Source organism: Bactrocera oleae, chromosome 2, assembly GCF_042242935.1.
Source record: "Bactrocera oleae isolate idBacOlea1 chromosome 2, idBacOlea1, whole genome shotgun sequence".
Classification (NCBI taxonomy): Eukaryota; Metazoa; Arthropoda; class Insecta; order Diptera; family Tephritidae; genus Bactrocera; species Bactrocera oleae.
Window position 1 is genome coordinate 56,072,474 of NC_091536.1, and position 23,069 is coordinate 56,095,542.

The 23,069-nt window shown below is 36.2% G+C and overlaps 1 protein-coding gene across 2 annotated transcripts in view; it reads left to right on the plus strand.

Annotated features, from left to right (window-relative positions):
• Window positions 1-1,464: 1,464 nt before the first annotated feature.
• Window positions 1,465-23,069, plus strand: part of LOC106623583 (uncharacterized) — a 31,943-nt gene continuing 10,338 nt past the window's right edge. Inside the window, exons 1-3 of one of the 2 annotated variants that reach the window (XM_036357822.2) lie at window positions 1,465-2,232; window positions 13,803-14,093; window positions 14,167-14,518. In XM_036357822.2, coding sequence (XP_036213715.2) covers window positions 2,227-2,232; window positions 13,803-14,093; window positions 14,167-14,518 — 649 coding nt within the window. In that variant the 5' untranslated portion in view covers window positions 1,465-2,226. The remainder of the gene's footprint in view (window positions 2,233-13,802; window positions 14,094-14,166; window positions 14,519-23,069) is intronic. The other variant, XM_036357823.2, reaches the window with a different exon arrangement.

Below are 23,069 nucleotides of genomic sequence, written 5' to 3' on the forward strand. Positions count from 1 at the left end.
CCTAGTGGAAATTTTAAGACTCGAAACTTATTATAAATTTTGATTACTAGGAAGCTAAAACCAGAAACTTTCAACGAGAGTCGGTTGCTAAGATAAAAAAGTCACAAAATAAATATAATATAAACATTCTTTATTCTCCAGAAAACATAACATTGATACACAGCTACATCCGAATCGGTAACCAAAAAACCAAAACACAGAAGACACGACAGGCGTTGAACAATATGTTTGTGAGGGGTATTACTTTTACTACGTAGTATTGATATTTAAAAAAAAATAAAGTTGGATACAAACGCCTCCGATTCCAAAAATGGAATTATAAATATTATTTAGCTTCTGCGCCAGGCGCAGCAATAAGTGCGTTCGCTAAGTTCCCCTAAATGTATGGACGAAAAATTAAAACAAAAATGGTTGATGGAGATGGCCAAAAAATGAAGTTGATGGAGATAGCAAATATTTTGGAGATTTAGATCACAAGAAAAGCTAAAGAAAAATTAACGGCAATGAAGAGGAAATCGCCTAGAGTGAGACCTGTTTTGGAGCAAAAATCTTCCTTACTACAAACGCGATATTGAGAAGATAGAAAATCTCTATAATCAAAGTTTCGCCATCGCAACTGTAGAAAATAATAAGATCGAATTTCGATGATTAAAAAAAAAGAACTTAAGTTTTGTTCTGTAAAATTTTATAAAATTTATTGACCTTAGTTAACATTCAAGGCTATATTTGCCAAAAAACAGTATATGGTTCACATTCCACTTAAAATAAAAGTATTTTGAAGAACTCTTAAGCTCCTAGTAGTCGATTTTAGTATAAGGTCACTAAACAAATATATCGATTTTTTTAGACTGTCACAAAATACTTCCTCAATTATCGCAACATTGCAGAGGCTAAATTATTCCGTCGGTATTTGTAAATATTGCCTTCCAATTACCCACACTGACCACAAATATATTTTGTCATAAAAGTCAGCCATGCTCAGCAAACACTTCCCTTCAGACGCGCTGGCCAACAAGAAGTTCGTGCCTTAAGTCTTTTGTTATATCTTTGAGTCGAATCCGATTAAATATCAATTGCATAGGCAAATAAAACAACAACAAAGCACACCGATAAGCTATTGCAACATTCTGATATCAGATGTTCAACCAACACAATCGGCACACTTGTGGAGCGTCGAGGAAATAAAGTCAGGTCGAGATGCATAAGCTACAAACAAATTGTTTCGACAAAAATCAACCAAAAACAACAAAAGCAGCGGTGATAAAGTAATAGCAACACGAAAATTAAGAGCGTATAAGCGAGTGCAAAGTCTGGCGGCGAGTGAACGCCCGCTGCGGAGAGCCAAAGCGCTGCAATGCAAGCCCAATTTGCTTGCTGGCTTGCTGCAACAAATCTTTAAGCGCCCCAAAGAGAGCGAGTTGAAGGTGAGCGCTCGTCAGTAATACGGCAACAGTCACTTTAAAAGTCACCGATTCCGCTAAAGTGAACAACAGATTGGTTCAACACGTTCAAGCGGCAACAACTTTAAGTTAACTACAACAGCAGCAGAAGCAGCAATATAACAAATACAAGTGTGCGGTTTCTCGAGAAAGCAGTTAAAGTGCAGTATAAAAAGCAGTAAAGTGCAAAATAAAAAAGTTTGTAAATTTTAATAAAAAGTGTTGCCATTGCAAAGTGCCGAAGTAGCAAAAAGACCAGCAAAACATATGAAATCTTTGTTTGCGTTTATTTCTTGTGGAACGAAAGTTAAGTGAAACGAACAGCACAAAAGCGCAGCCACGGAAATAACAGAAAACGAATGCTAAAACGAACGCACTTCCAGTGTAAAACAACAAAAATTAAGGCAGCAGCAGTAAAGCGTTAATTCACAACAACGATAAGCAATCGGTGTATTATAAATACTGTTTTTCGTTATTGTAGTGATTTTGGTTGGCATTTTCGGTCAACATTCAATCTATACGAACGGCTGCGAGTAAAAGTGATTTTGTTACTGAACGCAACGCACGTCGTCGTTGTCGTTGCTTAGTACTTTTCTTTTCGGCATTCGAGCTATTTATTTTTTAATTTGACACGCAACGCCACTTAACTGTTAACTGCAAAGCAAATGCGCTGATCAAGCCAACTCACTGGTAAATAGTTCAACATCTTTGGGTAAAATATTCAGCACCGGCTGCATATCGTAGACAATTATTTGCCACTTGCAACAGCAAGTAACAAATCATCGAAATGAAGGTGAGTTAGTGCGCATGGGTGTGTGTGCTTGAATTACTGTATGTAAGCGCTGTGCTTTTGCGGCATGCAAGCATTAAATTAAATTCAATAAAGAAATGTCGTCAAAAATTAGTGACCAAATGCGCTGAGTGAGCATATAGATTATGTTTAATTGCAAAACCAAAAGATTAGTAAAAAAATTTTTGTATATAAAATTTTGTTTATGTGTATTTGCACACTTACATAGTGCAGAGAAAGCGCTCTAAGCCTGATGATTTCAATTTAAAACAATGTCTTGCAGAAAAAGCTGCCTTTGCCATGTTTTGCAAAGGCTTTATTGATTATTGAACTAAAAACAAAACCACAATGACGTTTTCGTTGACTTAAAGTGAAAAGCGCTAATGTTTTTGCAGAGCTCACTCTTAGCAAAGAGGACTGTTGGAAGTTAGTAGCTTTGCAAAGTTCAAATGAAATTATCCGTTACGACTTACGTATTAAATATACTTGTAGATATAATAAAGCGATTTATTTACAAAGATTATTGATTATTTTTTAGTTGCTTGAATATTAAACATTGCCCAATAACAAATTATTATACTTATTTTTATCATACAATTAGCGCGGACTTAAATGAGACACACTCTACTATATGTAAAGTTTTCACATCTAAAGGGTTTAAAATGTCCTACTCTTAATCTAAAGCAAATTTGTAAAAGGCTTTCTGGGTAATTACTCGCAGGAAATATATGAAGTTGGAGAATGTATTTAATCAAAACTGTGCAGCTGCATCATATGTGATCTTATAGCTTCCAATAATAGTGAGCAGTCAGTAGGCAAAGTCCTCAGGATATAGCCGCTAGACACAAAATATCTTATTAAATGTAAAATCAATTGTGGAATAAAATACTTAATACCACAATTTAAAAATTAAAATTCCAGCAGGTGTTTTTTTTCAAAATTTGAACGTTTATTTAAAAACAAATATTCAATAATATTACTCAAAGTATTGTTCATATGAAGTTATAACACTTTCCCTTCTTCTTTTCTCTAGAAGTTTGTGGATTACATTCCCAAAAGAATTGAGCCGGTTTGGCGGCCGAAAATGAATCAAGCCAATTTTTGATACCCTGTTCTGATGTGAATCATATATTAGTGAGCGCGCTTTGCATCGGCCAGAACAAACTGTAATTAAGGGGGTTAGGGTTTTTACTTTCGAAAAATCGATTCTTTTTTCTTATTGCTTAACATTTTAAGGATATGTCGTTAAATTTTTAGGTCGATAGAAGCAATATACTTAAAGTTATTATCTTATTAATCTCCTGGCCTTTAACGCTCCAACCAACAGTTCATAAATTTTAGGCGCGTTTTCCTCAAAACTACTTTTTCAAAGTCCGTTTTCACTGTCATTTCAAAACTACTTGACCGATTCAATTCAAACTTTATACACATTTTCGACATATAAAATACCGCCCCCCTATTTTAGTAAAATTCTTTTTTTTTACATTAATGGTATTTTCCACCCCCAAAATGGCGAAATTTTTTGTGGCAAATAACAGTTTACACTTTAAATAGCCGCCAAAAAATTTTAAATGAAAAAAAAAGTATCAGAGAACGTTGTGGGGTGAAGATTTGATCATAATTTAAATAATTCTTCTTGGTTTTTTTTTGGATATTGTAATTTTCAGCCGAGTTATGGTGAACACCACAAATTGTTGTTTTCTCAAGACGTTCTGGGGGAAACTCTGTTACCCGCTTATGCTTCAATATTCCTGCATGAAAAGTTACGCTATATTGTCGAAAGTATGCTCAATAATGTACAAAAGGTCCGAATAAAATTACTCAATCCATATTTAAGAAAAAAATTCTCAAAAAAGTATTTTTTTTACCTTGAAACCCTACCCCCCTTAAAAGGGGAAAGGGGTGGGCTATAAGCCGGGTGAGGCACAACTCCGTGTCTAGTCGCAAATTTCGAGGGTTTTCGGCAATCGTTTTCTTCAGTTTGATGAATTGGTGTCGATAGCGTTCCCGGTATTTGAGAGAGTAATATATTTTCCGGCGAGTGGATTTTATATAAATGTAACTGAAATCTACTACTCTCTGAAGTACATACAAACAATTTAGAACAATATTGGTATGTAACGTTACTTCTCCAAAATATATTACTGCTCATAATAAAGTCTAAAATTAAAAGTTATTTAATTTTGATATATCATTGCAAAATTGCTTTACTAAATTACGTATGTGTTTGTGTAAATAATTTGCGTATATAAATTAACTATTAATTAGTTTTAACAATTTTCAACAAAACACTCAGAAAATTTAAAGAAAATAATTAGAATTTTTGAGAACTAAATGTCAAGCCTCTTGGTTTAATAATTTAATATGCCTATGCCTATTATTATCCCCATCACCGTGTAAGTTTCCCAACAATTTTTGTTTCAATTCATCACGTTTAATTCAATATCATGAAGCATGCATATGTAACTAGTTCATAACCAGAACATACAAAGTTGTAATTTCAACGATATCACACAGAAGAAATATTTTACACTTATGATTTAGGGATTTCATTGAAACGACAACTTTACGGTTCCTACTGGGTGGGTGACATGGCCACCTCAGCGCTTCAACTATGGTGTAACTGCAATTAAACAAATTCTCCAATTTGCTTGTATTAATGCAATAGCTATTACAAAGTGGACAAAAAATAACGACGACAATAACAACAAACGCTAGAAAATAAAATAAAGCGAACAAGCAAGGCGAAGCACAACGCTTATGCGCCTGCGTGCGCTACTCAAGTGCAGTGCACAGAGGTAACAAGTTCAAGTGCATGCTGCTTGCATTCTGTTTACTTTTCCATGCAATTCGTTATTGTTTTTTTCATTTCTTTCGCCTTTTATGCATTATGTCTGCAAGTTTCCACTACAATTTTATGGCGCGGCCGTTTGTAAACACAGTTCACTTCATGCCTCAGCGTTTTTCTTTCATTCGTTTTATACTCTTCATTAACGAAAGTGAAAGAGAAAACTATTATTTGAGTTTGCTTTAAGTAGCACGGTCGGTCATCTTCTGCCCACGAAAACTAGTTACATCGCTTTTTTGGTGTGCCTGTCCAAACTCATCAGTATTTTATTTTTGTTTGTTTAACTCTTCCGTTTTGTTCACTTATTAGTCGTACACTCACATATATATTATTCCTTTTCATTGTCTCAGACGTCTTTTGATATATCTGAAGCGTTCGCTTCTATTTGAAAGTTGTTTCGTTCACGTCGTGGTGTCGTGTTTTGCTGTGTTGTGTTGTTGCGCGTCCGTGCTAGTTTCTGCTGTTATTATATAATTTTATGCATAGCAATAGCATTACAGGTATGGAGCTAACCACCGCCGCTGGCTTTCTTCCGTTGAAGAAACATAATAAAATCGGCGATTATATTTTTAATCAAATTCGTTATGTTGTAATATTTCGGATGGAAGTTATTGAATATCTACTACTTTATTATTATAACATGAATTGTTAACTACCGAGTTGCGCTCTTCTTTACTGGCGTAGACAGTGCTTACGCGCTTATTGAGTTAATAACAGAGCGCCAGCCCTTTTTTCTAGGCCAGGTCCTTTTCCACCTAATCTCTCCAACGGAGTGGAAAATTTCCTCCTTATCTGCTTCCACTGACAGGAACTACATCGAATACTTTCTAAGTGGGAGTGTTCTCCTACGTCCGGACAACGTGACATAGCCAGGGTAGCCGCAACCTCATGATTACCTGAACCTGCCAATGCCAATCATAAGTCGTTGCTCCCAAAAACGCCTAACGCTGTCTCATCAGATGTTGTCATTATCTATACCTCCGCACTATACATATAGCAGGACGGGAATGATTAGGGACTTGTAGAATTTTGCCTTTATTCGTCGAGAGAGGACTTCACTTGCATTTGCCTACCAATTCCAAAGTACTAGCTAAAGTGATTCTGCGTGGGATTTCAATGCTGACATTGTTGTAGGTGTTAATGCTGGTTCCAAGAGAGACGAAATGATATACGACTTCAAAGTTATGATTGTCAACAGTGACGTGTGGGCCAAGCCGCGATAGCAATGAGTATTTGTTTGAAATAAGAAACATCTGTCTTGTCCTCCAGCCATCAGCTGTACACTCTTATATGTAGAAGATTCTATTTCTATTTAAATTGCAGCTCGTATTATTGTCTCCAGCAATAGACTGAAGAAGTCACTCAATAGGGAGTCACCCTGAAACCTCGTTTTGCTCGAAGAGGTCGTTTGCGATTCTGATGAATTTTGGTGTTCCTTAACGTCAGTTTACACAGCCATATGTGTTTATGGCGATGCCAAGACCGGACATAGCGGCATGGAGGCAAATCTATTCATGCGGTCGAAGGCGAATTTATCTGTTCAATCGTGGATTTTGCAAAACTAAAAGGACGGAGGGAACTTATATTTGATATTGAGGACACTGTTTTATCTTATTTCCTTTTTCTGCATTGGGCAGAGCACACTTAGGTTTCAATCGTCGAGGATGCTTTCATCAGACTTTATTCTGTAAAAAAGCTGATGCATGTACCTTGTCAGTTCTTAGTTGCCGTATTTGAAAAGCTTATCTTGCAATCTATATGATATTTAGATCTTTCCGAAAACCAACAGTTTCGTTTGCAGCTGTACGTAATGAGTTTAAAATACCGTCCCGCAGTTCCCGTATACGAGTTGCAGATAAGTGCTCTCAGAGAGCAGGAGCGCCTGTCGAGTAAAAAACCGTTTGGCTGTCGGTTGTGATTGCATACTTTGCTGAACAGAGGCGGGTACGTATCTTAGCTGCTATAAGATATTGGTCTGAGCCGATAGCCCAAGTCGATCATTAATCACGACTTGATAAATTTTCTTGTGCTGAAATCTAGTAATACAGACAACCATATTTTAAGCCCCGACGAAGTCAATTTGGAGATGTTTTGTCATGGAGGCTGAATTTACTAACTGTTGTACCGAAGATACCTTGATACTAATAAAAGGCATCTTTGGTCATATGTTCCTTCTAGAAGAATTGTTTGGTGACCGAGGCAACAGATATACTCGTATATAAGAATTAATTTTGTGTTGCAGGTCAGGTGAACCAGCTCAAACAACATCAAAAGCTGGTATTCATCAAAAGAAGGTTTTGTTATCAGTTTGGTGGGATTATAAAGGAATTGTCTACTTTAAACTCTAACCTTCCAACCGAACGATCAATTCTGTTGTCTACGTTGAACAACTAACGAAATTAAACAACTCAGTTGAAGAAAATTGATAAATCGAAAAGGTGTTGTATTCCATCATGACAATGCAAGGCCACACACATCTTTGGTTACTCGGCAAAAATTATTGGAGCTTGGTTGGGATATTTTGCCACATCTACCTTATAGTCCTGACCTTGCACCATCGGGTTACTTTTTGTTTCGATCTCTACAAAACTCCTTGAATGGTAAAAGTTTCAATAACGATGATGATGTCAAATCGTACCTGATTCAGTTTTTTGCTAATAAAAACCAGAAGTTTTATGAATGTAGGATTATGATGCTGCCTGAAAGATGGCAAAAGGTCATTTATCAAAATGAGCAATACTTTAACGAATAAACTTATTTAGTTCCATGGAAAAATTGTCTTTGATTTAAAAAAAAAAATCCGCAATTACTTAGTTGCCGATCGATTAAGGGCATGGTTTTTTAAAAATATCAGATCAAAATGTTTTTTATTTAAGGATAGTGCACAATTTGAAATATTTGTTTGTTAATACTTCGAAACATTTCGAATATTTTGCAAGAAGTAGCTATGTTTTGTAAGCAACCACTGTTTTGCATTACCATTATTTGATAATATCAATGTGGTTATCTTTTGGTATCAGACTACTTTACTAAAGTAGCCCTTAAAAATTATTTGTGCACTATATAATATTATAAGCACTTCATGCCTTTTGAACTAAACAATCTTGATAACACATGTATATTACGATTCATGACTAATTGTGGTTATGAAACTAGGTTTGCTCTATTTAAAGATCCCTCGGAACACATTACTCAAAATATCATAAAAATCTTGTGGTACTCTAAAGAAGTTGGCATTGGATAATGGTGGAATTGGCCCGCATTGCACATGTCTTACTTTGAGATCGACGACAAGTGGCGACTCTGTTGGCCTAAAAAAATATACTTGTTTATCATCAATTTACTTTACTTTAGTTGGCTTTTTGCTATAATTATCGGTTAGTATGAAATAAATCTCAGTAAAATTTTGTGAAAAAATTTTGTTGAGTTTGGCTTAATATATGGTACTATCATTTAATTTTATCTGTGAGATGTCTTAAAAGCATTATTTAAAACTATTTTGATTCAAATATCCATATAACGGTTAGTCGATTACAAATCTTATAGAATTATAACTTAATTATTAATATTACCTATGTCATTTAGTTACATCTCTTTGTACTTGTGACTTTTAAATAAACAATTGAAATTCGGTTTTTGAAATATTCACTAACCCACATATTATAAAAGTCAGAGTCAAAAGTACCGCTATAATTGTTGCGAAGTCTCTTAGTTGTCATTAAAATCTGTCTCAAACCATGACATAATTAGAAACAAGTGATTAAATATACATTATCATATTCGATGCATTTCGATAACAACTAAACCAGAGCTATTTGAATAATGCAGCGTTTAAACAATACATGTATGCCGTAAGTATGAGTACACGCCCTTCAACGGCATGTAAATGGCAAAATTGCTTATTGATTATTTAAATAATTCAGCTATTAACAAGAAAACACATGAAGCGAATGCAAAACTAAATAATAATACCTGCCTTTAACTATATATCATATAGCTCCATATTTGTCCGCTAAGAGCAAACGACTCACGTCCGAGTACACAGTATTTGCGTTCGCGCTGTCTGTTTGTCTTAACACTTTCACTTATTTATTTCGGGTGTGTTAGCCGACGATATTGCAATATTTTCGTATTTTATTAACAGACAACAACAAAGAGCAGGAGCTCGAATATTTGTCAAAACAAGCTATGACCACAACCCAACAGTGCCGTTACTGCGCTCACCAATTGGCGTAGGCCCTTCTTTTTATTAGTTAGCAGCTACATCGTCGGCTCGGACACACTTGCACAGTGAATCCCGCGTTTCCGTACACAATTTATGCGCGCGTACATGCTGTGGCATTTTTATACCCTGAACAGTGTGTCTGTCCCTCTGTATATATACGAACTAGTCCCACCGTTTTTAAGCTATCGATTTGAAATTTTTCACCTGCCTATTTCTCACAAAGAAGCTGCTCATTTGTTGGCACAGCCGATATCGGATCACTATAGCATATAGGTGCCATACAAAGTGAACAATCGGAATCAAGTGCTTACCTTAAATTTTTTTTACTGGCCACAATATTTCACGCTTCTTATGCACAGTCAACTTTCCTGGAAGCCCAGGTCGCTATTTTCACGCCATGGAACCAGTTTTTCCGAAATTTTGCACGACGTTCTGCTAATTACAGGATATTTTATTTTCATCACTACTACTTTCCTTCTTTTCGGACGCTATCGTCAATTCTTTTACACAAAAACTTCGAAGTCTTTACAAAATAACGTATTTGTATTTATATTGATCTCACAGTCAAATATAACTGATTTTGAAAAGAAATAGTTATAATATACTGAAAAGGGAAATTTCCTTTAAGAGTTAACATTTTGAAATAAGCCGCAAATTATAAAAGAATATTGATATGATAATATTAATTTGATGCATGTTCACAGACTTTTTCTGGCAAGTGTATCTGCATATTTTTGAATGATAGTAATGTCCAAATGATCGTAAATGTCGTTGCATTTTTCCATATTATCATCTTTCCGTTTGGTTACAGCACTACAGAAAACTTCGCATGTAAGTATATTAACATATTGAATCAGCAGTAGGGTATTTATGGTTTATGTAGACCTCTTCACTCTATGCACTAATGAATTTTATAATATTATATTATATTTTATATCTAATGAATTTTATATATAATTGTGGTAAATTCCCTTCTGTAAGATATTAAAACTTGGCAGACAGAAATTCAGCTTTATATACCTATAGATAGGTCATAGGCCGTAGTATGTAGTATTTATTAACATAATAGGTGTAGTCAAAAGAAATCCATTATTTTTTCAATAGATAGTGTTATTTATCTGCATTGTATAAGTCCGATCGGGATCGGCTGGATGGCGTTAAAAAGATGACATTTCTTACAAAAAAAATTTGACAATTTTGTGATTGGTTGATTCAGTTTTGTTTGAGCGCGCGCAAAGATGGACACTAAAAGACACAAAGAGAAAATAGCTATATTTTACAGTTTTTCTTCGATAAGGGCGAAAACGTCAGCAAAGCGGCTGAAAATGTGATTAGCGTTTATGGTCCTGGTACTGTAACAGCCAATCATGTTTCGTCGATTCCGTTCTGGTAATATCGATGTCGAAGATGCACCACGCACTGGAAGACCAATTATCGAAAAAATCGATCAAATAATGGAAATCGCCGAGTCCAAACACCGATTACGACTGTCCAGGACCCAAACATTGCACAAAAAACTTGGAACTATTTGAAAAAGGCTGCAAACGAAATGTAATAATTAAAGCATTCAATTTCATTTAAAAGTAATGGATTACTTACCTAGGCCCGTGTTTTTCTCAGTACGATCCAATCGTTGAAAAAACTGATAACAACAAATGAAAAAGATGACGATATCTTTAAGAGTTCCTTTTAGAAGATTCGTTTTTTTTTCAAATTATGAGCGATCCACTCTTTGTGTGATTCATCCATTGCCGGGTTACATCTAACCGAGATTCCAATTCTGATGAAGCCTATTAGCACATAGACCGTTAGAAGCTGCTTCAGTAGTGAAAAATTTAGCTTATAACGCAAAGATCCAAACAGAATTAAAACACCGAAAAAACACCCTAGGACCTGCTGTGGTGGATTTGTGCAAAAATTAGATGACTTAATTAACCTTGACTCCAACCAGCGTTGTAGATATTAATAAAACAAGTAAGAAAGGGCTAAGTTCGGGTGTAACCAAACATTTTACTCGTATGCTCTTGTAAGGAAAAGTGATATACGAGATTTTCGGAAATTTTTAATTACATTATTTAAGTCCACCAGAAGTTCGAAAATACATATATTAGGTGTATGAGGGGTAAAGGTAGTATTCACCCGATTTTACCTATTTTTGGTACAACGACATGCTGTCATAAAAATATTATCCCCGAATTTCAATACTAGAATTCACAGACTGACCAATATGTTTGACAAAAGATCAGCCATATGCATTAGTGTTCACATATACTCTAAAAACTTCATTGATGTTTGATATGTATACAAGTTATATTTTTATTATCAGTTTTACTGTTCCTTTTTTCGGTAGCGACGGTGTTGTCGACTACCCACGAACTATTTAAATAATAGTTATTTATTTATTATCACTACTTTTACTATAAGTAGTTTGAATATTTATGTGCGTTGTGATTGGTAGCGACGGTGTTGTCGACTACCACGGAATTATGTTATTTTAAATAAACACAAGTTGAGTTCCGTTCTAAAACTGTTTTATTAAAATTACACTTCTCTTATTTATAACCTACTATTACTATCGCCGCTACTGCCATTGACGCTGCTTCCCTAAGTTTTTGCTGACGCCTAAGCTTGTGTAAGGCATTGCGTTACATCCGCCAGTCACACGGTCGGTGGCTACTGCAAGGTGTTGAATTGCGGCTGTCGGTCATTCAGAAATCCAACCTGCATAGGTTGCAATTTTGGCAGTTCAAGAGACTGACTTAGTTAACTATTGTTAACTTACAGGAAAGAGAAAAAATCATAAGGAACTTACAAACTTGTTATATAGGAAGTAAAAATGGTTGTCAACTGATTTCGCCCATTTCCATAGAGTACAATACTAATAACTGGATAACCTTACACACCAAATTTGTTTGAAGTAGTTCCTGTGATATAGGATTTCGCCTAAAAGTGGGCGGTACATAACCGTATAACTTTATTTCTAACTCGATTTTTTTAAGTGATACAAACAACCATTAGATTAACAAAACTGTTATACTCTGTGCAACATGTTGCGAACGTATAAAAAACGAGGACCTCGAAAGGAAAAAAAATAGATCTAAACTGTTGACCAATTTGTCGCTCCAATATTGTACATTTTATGCTCAAACCATCTCTATACTTGTGAAATCAATGAATATAAATGTATGAGGTAATAAAGTTTTCCAAATGTTAAACGAGATTACCTGCAAATAAGTGATATATGTTATTTACTTCATACTATTTTTTTTTTGTTGGGAACTGTATCGACGCTTTTGGATTCAACTAGTTCAACGCTGTCACGCCACCAGTAATTGCTTTCACTGCCTGAAAGATAGTGTTGAGTACAGATTTCTTAAATGTCCATGGATTGTAATCCACCGAGTTGCCCTACAAGATGCATAGTAACAAAAATGAGATACAAATAATATAAAATGTGATGAAAACTGGTGGATATTAATACATGAGCCGATTCGTATGACTTGTAGCCATCGCCGCCGCCACCACTACTGCCGCCCGAACTGCCCGAGGCTATGGACGCGGATGCTTGCCCAATGCTGGAGAGTAGACCAGACTTCAAATGCGCAACGTAATCGAAACTTCCAGAACGTTTCTGTATTTGTGACTCGCCGCCTGAAGCTGCATGGTCGCTATCGGGCAGCTCGACCTCTTCCAGTGAGATGGATTTGTCTAGACATAGTATTTTTTCAAGCAGTCTTCGAAGACACATACCCAGAGTTATTGGTTGCAATGCAATCTGACATCAATAAGTGAAAATTTCAATCTCGACCTTAATTTACGAGTATTGTATTACCAAAATAAATCATGATTGCTGAGCACCTAAAAAATTGTGTTTGGTGTGGATTTAGTTATGGGCTCCGCAAGTTTGGGTCGTAAATAGAGCATGTTATTGGTGACAAGGTATAAAGTATATAAATATAATGCAATAATGTAACGATCAGATAAAAATGATATGTAAAAAAGTACTCAACTGTAACTCCAAATTTTAAAAAGTCGTTACGAAATTGTAGTATTTTTTTACGCAAGTACTTTCAACGCACAACGTTGAAAATATTAGTGCGGTAATACTACAAAGTGACTTCGTCTGAACTCATGACAGCAGTGGAATGCTTGCAAATGAAGTCGTTGACAATTTTAAAATGCCTGAGTGCTTTAACTTTTTATATTATATATGTATATTCCTCACACTTTCCGCACTTAGGCTTCAATGATGTAATGTCCAGTATATAGTCACAACGCAAAAACTGCGTGAAGCTACGTTAGAAATGTTGCGCATGCGGGGCACAGTTTTGGAAAATTAAAAAGAGCACAAAATACTACGGAAAGACAGTTGAAATCTAGCTTTTGTTTGCTTAACTATGCAAATACGTCATACTGAGAGCAACTACATAAATATAAAATTTTAATTATCCAAGTCATATTCACTTTGCTTATTAAATGTATCCCTTTCATTCCTTCCAGTTGTTCTACATTTTGCTGCTCACACTCCCTCTACTTGCGCACAGCTATCCCGCGGAAAGTGAAGACAAATCTATCTCACTGGAAGAGGTCGAGCTGCCCGATAGCGACCATGCAGCTTCAGGCGGCGAGTCACAAATACAGAAACGTTCTGGAAGTTTCGATTACGTTGCGCATTTGAAGTCTGGTCTACTCTCCAGCATTGGGCAAGCATCCGCGTCCATAGCCTCGGGCAGTTCGGGCGGCAGTAGTGGTGGCGGCGGCGATGGCTACAAGTCATACGAATCGGCTCATGTATTAATATCCACCAGTTTTCATCACATTTTATATTATTTGTATCTCATTTTTGTTACTATGCAACTTCTAGGGCAACTCGGTGGATTACAATCCATGGACATTTAAGAAATCTGTACTCAACACCATTTTCCAGGCAGTGAAAGCAATTACTGGTGGTGTGACAGCGCTCAAAGGTCAACTGATAAAGGGTAGCGGTTACGCGTTGAGCGCTAGTGGCAATTTGGTTGCTTCCTCTGGCGACAAAGTGACCGATGTTGGCAAAGCAATCATCAATTCGGCGCAAATAAATTCGCATGGCTATGGTGGTGGCGCCTCGGTCCATCCCTTCGCCAAATTTAGCTCATTTTCGGGTGCTTCATCGGGCGGTAGCAGCGGCGGTGGCGGCAATAAGCACCCTGGTCCACCTGTGGTGCACACAGAGAGTGAGTAGAAGTATAAATATAAGTTATCATATTTATTAGAAAAGAAATAATTTTTCTAATCCTTAACAAATTAGTTGCAATAAAAACTGTGATGAAATATTTTATGAATATGAAAAACACTTTACACCCTTACGAGTACCCTTTCAAAATTGATCACTAAGCAATGACATGTAAGGTATGAGTAGAGCTAAAAAATTAAAAGTCATCTATTTTTATTTTTCTTAGAATAGATGAGAATTTTTAAAAAACTTGAAAAAGCTTATCTAACGTTCAAAGAATATTAATGTATTTGCAGACGGGAGAAACAAATTATTTATAACAAAAACATAGCAGAAGCAGACAGACAACCGACAAATTTAGCCAATAAGTCAACTGTCCCAACAGCAAACAAAAAAAAAACAAAGGCAATGCAGAGATAGATGAATTTTTTAGTAAAACAAAAAAACAGATAACAACAACTGTACGAGTAAAGCGGAGAATTGATGATTAGAGCTGACCACTCTTACATTGGTGATCTGTACATTTTAGCAGCTTTTCCATCTGACCGCCCACAATAAGCGGTCTGAAAAACGTTGTCTTCTTCTACACATATCTGCCTGGCTGGAACGCCTCTGCATGGCTGCGGTTTGAAATTTACAAATATATTTTGTTATTGCGACATTTATTTTTGTCTCTTCATTTGGCGTTTCCCCTTACTACTTCCTACTTACATAAATAGATTTTTATACCACAGAGCGACGCAATGTTACATTGTACGTACGTACGTGATAATATAAAGTCAACAACAGGGGGCTTTCGAGTTTGAATCCCCCCCTGCCTTGGGGCTGCGGAAAACAAAATCCGACATTAATTTTTATTTATTTCTGAATTAAATTGAGAAGCCCATAACATCAAGGTAAAACACGTGCAAATGATTGTCTTGTGAATGTTCAAGGAATGGTCTTGAAATGCTCTCATTCAATCGTGTTCCTAAGATAACTTTTGATTCTGTTTAAATCGAAAGCGATCGTTCTTGTTTTTTCTTGAGTTGCTGTTGTTACAGGTAATACTCGTAAATTCCTATTTATTGTACATTTTCAAATGTTCCCCCATTTATTATCTGAAATTATATTTATAGCCATACGTTGAAATTGTTTCTAAAAATGTCTGTTCTAAATATTTTGGTTGAAAGTAACTTTCCGCTAGTGCATCAAGTACATTTTGGATATTTTGACCGTAGATTCGTTTTCACCACCTGCTGACATCAGAAATAAAAACTCACTCGGAACAAAAAAAGATTTTTTCAGAAAATTCATAGAGTTCTGCGTTCTTTTCTTCATCGAAAACATGTTTCAAGAATAATTGTCTTTGAAAAATTTATATGTGTTCTTCAAATCAGCTTTATAAATCGCAAATAATCTTGAGTCCCAACGTTACATCGATATTTCTGACGATCACATCAACATCTATGATCTGAACAAATTGAATTCATTGATGAAATTCGATAGTCAATATTGCTGTCAAAAGTTGAGAAGCCTCTTGTGGAAAGGATTTTAACTATTTCCGCTCATTGTTTACTTTCTTGTAATTTTTGAAATTTTATCTTTGACAACATTTTGTCTTTAGGCCAATGAAAAAAGACTTGAATTGCCCCGATTGCTCCTAAAGTATGCTTTATGCCAGATGAATCGCAGGCTGCGTTAATAACGTATAATAAGTATTACTATCGGCAGCGCAATGAAATCTATAAACTATATAAGTAATCCATATTTTATTATTTTGTTATTTTCGACCATTCGTATAGCAGTAATCCTAGTATACTATTAGGTTAGAAAATTAGTTTCAAAAGCCAATAAATAAATACTCAGTGCATCCGGAGCTAAGTCACTCCTTAGCTGCAAAACCTACACTCAATCATCGTGTATGCAATGACTTGTGAACATAACAACCGAACTTTATATTCAAACAAACTGCAATCACTTAATGTCGTGCATTGACCTAAAAGAGCGCTGACACCGAATGCATTCGCAACAGGGCTTCGATGGACATACGAACAAATGATAAGCAATTCCGTTCGCTCGGTCAGCTCCGCAAAGAGTTGTCGTTTACTGTTATTGTTACTTTAATATTGCTGCTCTTCGTCGTCGACGCATTGGTCCTCTCTAAGCGGACAACTCTTGTTTTTTTGTTTTTGCAATTCTTTGCATCACTGCGGCAACTTTCATTTTCATGCGGGCCGCTTATGGTTGCCCATGTGGTATGCGTTTTTAACTGCATATGCTATAAAATGTGTTTATACTCTCAACCAGAGCAACAAGTTTCCTAATTGATTTGCAAGATATAGTCGTATGGTCAAATAGCATGTGCTCAATTGTTGTTACGCATGCTTTGTGATTGCGCCGTCGTAAGGATTTTAAACACATACATACCATACAATGCTCTTGCATATGCTAGCATAGGTTCTTGCATATGGGTATTCTTTTATATATACATACATATATACTTTTTTTCTAAATTTGTACTTAAGTGAATTTTTCACATTTCATCACCTCCACAAAATAATTGGTTTACAGTAATTTTAGATGTGTACAGTGGGTAAATAAGTTACTTATATTATTATTATTATTATTGGTTATTAGGAATAATATACAAATATTAAACCTAATTACATAGAGGAGCACAAGCAACGGTGGCCATCGGCTCCGAATGTTAATACATAAAGAAAAAGCTAAAGTAAAATTTATATTCTATTTTGCAAGTTACATTCTACTAGAAAACTATATAATTTGAAATATAATATTACCATGAGATGGTCTAGTTAATAATTTTACGATACTGATCAGTGATAAAGAGATTATTCCTAATACTCTCTAAAGCCAAACAATTGTTGAAAATGTGATCGATGGACAAGTTGTTCCCGCAGAAAGGGCAATTTGGTGGCTGCCTGCCGATGAGAATGTATTGATGTGTTAATTGATTATGACCTATCCTTAGGCGTGTGAAGATGGTTGATTGTAGGCGACTGATGCTGGTGGGGTAAATGACTTTATTCCGAGCAGGATTGAAATTTGTGTATCGGTGTTGAAAGCGTCTCCACTCCATAAGACTTTGAAGAACTATGTTCTTGAAGCATTTTCTTTACATCATTTGCTCATATTGAAAGGTTGGCGCTGATTCGAAATATTTCGCTGCATTATCGGATTGCTCTTTGCCGGGAATTCCGACGTGGCCAGGTACCTAGAGCAAAGCAACTTTTTGCTTATGTTTAATGCACAGATCTCGGATTTTTCCAATAACGTTTGAGCTGTTACGTATGTTTGTTACTGCGTTCAAGCAGGAGAGGCTATCCGAGCAAATGACGAATTTACCTTTTTGATGAATTGCGTACTCTAATGCTTTGTAGATATCAAAAGTTTCGGCCGTAAATACAGAAGAGTGAGGCGTAAGAATACCCCCTTTTATAATAGTTCCATTGGATGAGGTTTCAGTATTTGTTGCTTTGCAGGCGTCTGTGTAAATTGGTGTAAAGTTTCTTTGTTTGTAAGTGTCAACTAGTTTCAAAAATCGTTGTTGAAATATTGTATTACTTGTGTTCGATTTTTTTAAGGTGTGAAGTGGTGATCTATCATGGTCTGGAGGCAGCTATTAAAGTCTTATGAAGTTCATTGTTAGGAAAATGTAAAACTTTTGGAATGAGTTGAATCGTTGTATCGTATACTCTTTGTCGCAATGCCGGAAACCCAGCCTCTCCTAGGATGCATTTTATAGGAGATGTAGGGAAAACGTTAATACTACGACGAATTGAGGCGTGATAGATGGATTCAAGTTGCTTGATGTTTGTGTTGGCGCACCAGCCAAAGATAGGTAAGCCATAGTCGATCTTGGAGAGTATTATGGCTTTTGTAATATTGATGGGAGTATTGGAGTGTATGAATGATTTTTTGCTTGATATATACTTAATAATATTGAGTCTCTTAGAAAGTTTTTTTCTGAGGTTAATACATTGATGCTTAAAAGTAAACTTATTATCAAACCATATACCTAAAATTTTTAAATTGGATACCGACTGAATAATAGTATTGTCAAAGACTAGTTGTGGAAAATTACATTTAACTTTTTTGCAAATATGAAGAAGTTTGCAATTGGGCGATGGATGCTCCTGATTTAAGGCCCCATTTTTTAAATTCTGATAGTACTTTATGGAAGGTCTCAATAACCGCTCGTGGATCTTTTAAGTTAGCATAAACAATGGCGTTATCCGCATACAGTGTGAGTTTGACGCTCTTGATATTTAAACAAATATCAGTGAGTTTGTCGAAAGCAGTAATAAAAAGTACTACTGATAAGGGCGAGCCGTAAGGTATACCGTTTTTGAGTTGGTAGGTATCTGAAAAGACGTTATTGACGCGTACCCTAAATTGTCGGTGAGCCATGAAAGCTTTTACTATTTGAAAAACTTTTGGACCAATTTTCCAGAACGCGAGTTGGCTTAGAACTGCATGAACACCCACGCGGTCGAAAGCTTTCTCAAAGTCGGTAGCTATAATTGAGGCATGGTTTTTTGTAGAAAGAGAGTCAGAGATAAAGTGCTGGAGTTGAATAAGTGAGTCCATTGTGCTGTGCTTGTTTTTAAAGGCGGTTTGGATATGTTTGATAAGATTGTTTTTAGTAATAAACCACATCAACCTTTTAGCCAAAATTTTTTCAAAAGTTTTGGTGAGACAAGACAGTAAAGAAATAGGACGGAATGACGAGAGTAAATTGATGGGCTTACTTGGTTTGGCTATTGGAATCACTGTGGCTGTGCGCCAAACATGCGGATACGTGCTTTTGGAGAAAACAGAGTTATAGAGAGAAAGTAGCCTATGTTTGGCTAGTAACGGTAGATTAGAAAGGAAGGGATAAGATATCCGATCGATACCAGGAGTTTTGCCTTTTGCATGCTTGAGTGGGGCTTCTAATTCGCAAAAAGTTATTTTGTCTTCGACATATTGTGCAGATCGTGAAAGATTCGTCGGGTTATATGATGTTGAGAGCCAGTGCTGCTTTTCGGAGATGTACTCCGCAGAAGAACTTTTGTCATCTGAAAGGTTAAGCCAAAAATTGGCGAATGTGGCTGCAATGTCTTCGGGCTCGTCAGTAACGTATTGTTAGATTGAATGGCAGTTATAGGGGTTGGAGGGACTCCAGTTAGCCGTTTAACATCCGACCATATTGTTTTAGGAGTGGAAGATGGTGAAATTTTGGAGGTGAAGATATCGAGGCTTTTCCTTTTGGCTGTTTTAGCCGCTTTTTTGAAAATGGAGTTGGCCCTTTTATAGGCCATAAGATTTTCGTTTGATATATCACGTCGGAAAATTTTCAACCTCTCATTTTTGTGAGTGCGAAGTTGTAGAAGATCTTTGTTCCACCAAATAGGTGAGTAATTGGAAAACTTTGGCTTGCTTTGGGGAATCGACTTATTTGCCGCCGAACGTATTATTTTCGTAAGAACTGCTGTTTCTTGATGGATATTATTTGCTGGTGAATTGGGTAGATTGTTTCTAATTTCTGTTTGGAACAGCTCCCAGTTATCCAGATCTGTTTTGAACTTAGGCAGATGGTTATATTTTATTGAGTATAGGTTGACTTGAATGGTGAATAAAATAGGGAAGTGGTCACTTCCGTGAAGGTCGGAGCTGACTTCCCAGTTCATTCTGGGAGAGATTTGTGGAGACGAATGAGTGATGTCAACATTTGTTAAAGATGAGTGTGTTGAAATGTGGGTTGGGGAATAATTATTTAATATGGTTAGATTATGATTTGAGACAAAGTTTTCAATTAAAAGTCCTCTTCTGTTGGAGTTGCGCGAGCCCCAAAGTCGCTTTCAGGCATTAAAATCGCCGGTCCACAACAGAGGCTCAGGTAGTTGCAGGAATAAATGAATAAGTTCAGAATCATTAAAATCTTGTGAGGGAGGGATATATGTATTTGCAATACAGAGTGTAGAATTAAGTTTTACTTTTAAAGCTATTGTAGACAGGGTAGAGTTTATGTGGAGATTACTCGTGAGAGCGAAGGGAGAGGGTCGTAAAGAACTTGGGGTTCAGCAGGGTGGGAGGGGGATATGCCGGTGAGAGTATGTTGATCTGTGGTGAAATCATTGTTGGTATGGTTGAGATATGAAGAATTATATAAAATATTAAGAGATGAGGAATAAGACGAGAAGTCATACTCCTGACTATTTGTTTCTACAAATGAGGTGGGTTCTGTTGCTGAAGAGTGAAGTGTGTTGGTAAGGTCCATAGAAGGGGAACAATTGGAAGAGTTGTTTTCGTTATGAGTAAGATTTACAAATGAAGTTGGTTCTGTTTCTGTTGAGTGGGGAGAGTTTGTAAAGTCCATAGGAGTGAGATAATTGGAGGAGGTGTTTTCTTTATGATCAAGATTTTTAATTTGGTTTTTGTCTTTGTTATTTTTTGTTTCATCTGAATTTTTTACTTCGTTGTTTTTGTTGGTTGTTGGTAGAGAATCATTTTGTTAGCATTTTGGTTGGATACTATGGCAGCGGAAGAGCTGCTAGGAGAGCTTTGAATGGTTTGTTGTTCTTTGTGCGTTTTGATAGTTTCGCGCATAGAGCATTTACTTATTCTTTTTATTTTGAGGATTTCTTTTGCTTGGAGAAACTTACTGTATTCTCTGGAGGAGGATGGGTGTTGTTGGGAACAGTTGGCGCAAAGAATGCGTTCGCATTCTTGTAGGGTATGGGGAGGAAGGGAGCAATTTACACAAAGTGGAGAACGGTTACAATGTTTTGTTGTATGCCCTAGAAGCTGACATGATTTGCAGCGCATGGGGAGGGGTATGTATTGTCGAACTAAAACTGTACACCAGGCAATATCAATTTTACTGGGTAGGTTATAAAGACCAGTTCTTTAATAATTTCCTCTTCAGGATCATTAATAAGGAACGGCGCATAAGCTGTGCCTTTCACGTGGTTTAGGGATTGATAGAATGTGACAGACACATCACATATGTCTCCAAGAGTCTTAGCTCTGAGGAATTTGTATGCGATTTCACTGCTTTTTACTAGAAGAAGTAATTTTCCATCACGTAGGAAGGTTATTGAGTGCACTTGGCTGCTGATCTGCTGAATGGCACGGTGTATAGCGAAACAGGAGTAGGATGAAAGGGGTTTTAATGGGTCGGTAGTACTAATTACTATGAATTTTGGGTCAACGATTTTGGTTTCAGGGAGCAAAGGGAATGCAGATAAGGGTGCACTTATTTCGAGATCACTTTTCTTTTTTATCACTTTTTTTTTTTTTGACCGGTATCGAGTATTGCGAAACGATTAGCTTCGCAAGTTCGTGGCCTACGGCCCATTTTGCACGTTTACTTTAACAACAACTATGCGTATGTCGCAGGCGAGCCAATATTCAACACTTTAGAAGTGGTGTGAGAAGAAACTAACTAATCAAGAGAACTCCGTATACGAAATAGACGTCTTATCGGCACGAGAGTTAGTCGAAGACTGAAGTTACTTATAATTATGGACCATTGTTTAAAAGTCATTTTTCAATATTTAATATATGTCAACTATATTCTGGATTTACGAATAGAACAAAATGATATCTTAATTATTTATTTAACTTAATTAAGGTGTTAGTGACTTGGTGTCAGGCGTTGGCTATATGGCGGGTGCGCCAAAAAAATAATAGCCTACTGTCTAGTCCGGCCGTTTTTCGGCAATCCCTCGCTTGAATTCGATGAGTTATTGTCGGTAGCATTCCCCATTAATGATTTCACCTAGTTTTAGAAGCTTTTTAGATATTCGGCTTTGCTGTTGATTTGGCTGGTTTTTAGGCTTAACATTCGATTTGTTTTACGACCCAAAATACGATGACCTTCGGCTAACATTAAAGCAATGAAGAAGAACTACCCACAAAAACACTTTTTCAGGCACAAAGTTTAACATAGTTAAGAGAAAAAACACTGTAGCTTACGCTTCAATAAATGATATATTTTGAAAAGGGCGCACAAGTTCAGTAGCTTCCAACACATGTTCGGAATATTGGAACAATGGAATAATAAGATCTTTTCTTTTTAAGCGAGTTTGATTACAGGAATGTAGTAAGGCATTAGCTAATGGATTTAGATGATTACGGAGTTTAAGCTCATAGTTCGTTCTGCTGTCCTCTACTTTTTTCTTTACCACAGGAATGCAAAGGTCTTTTTGAATGTTTTCATTGCAAATGTACCATGATGAACTCGTTATTGCTCTGAGATTTTTTGACTGGAAACTCATCAAAATCGGCTAAATCGCCGCGTTGTATAGCAGAACTTTTTTGTCAAGGATAAGTTTAAAATTTTTATTTAAAAGCCGGTTTAAGTTTGTTGCTCTTATTTTCATATTAGTTATTTTTCTGGATATACGAGTATGTTTTCTCCATGTGAGCTTTCTGTCTAAGTGAATGCCAAGATAGGTTACATCATTTGCCTGTGGTGCTAAGATGTTATATATTTTAATCGGCTCACACATTTTTTGACTTAGTGAGAATGTAATATGCTTACACTTTGTTAATTTACATTT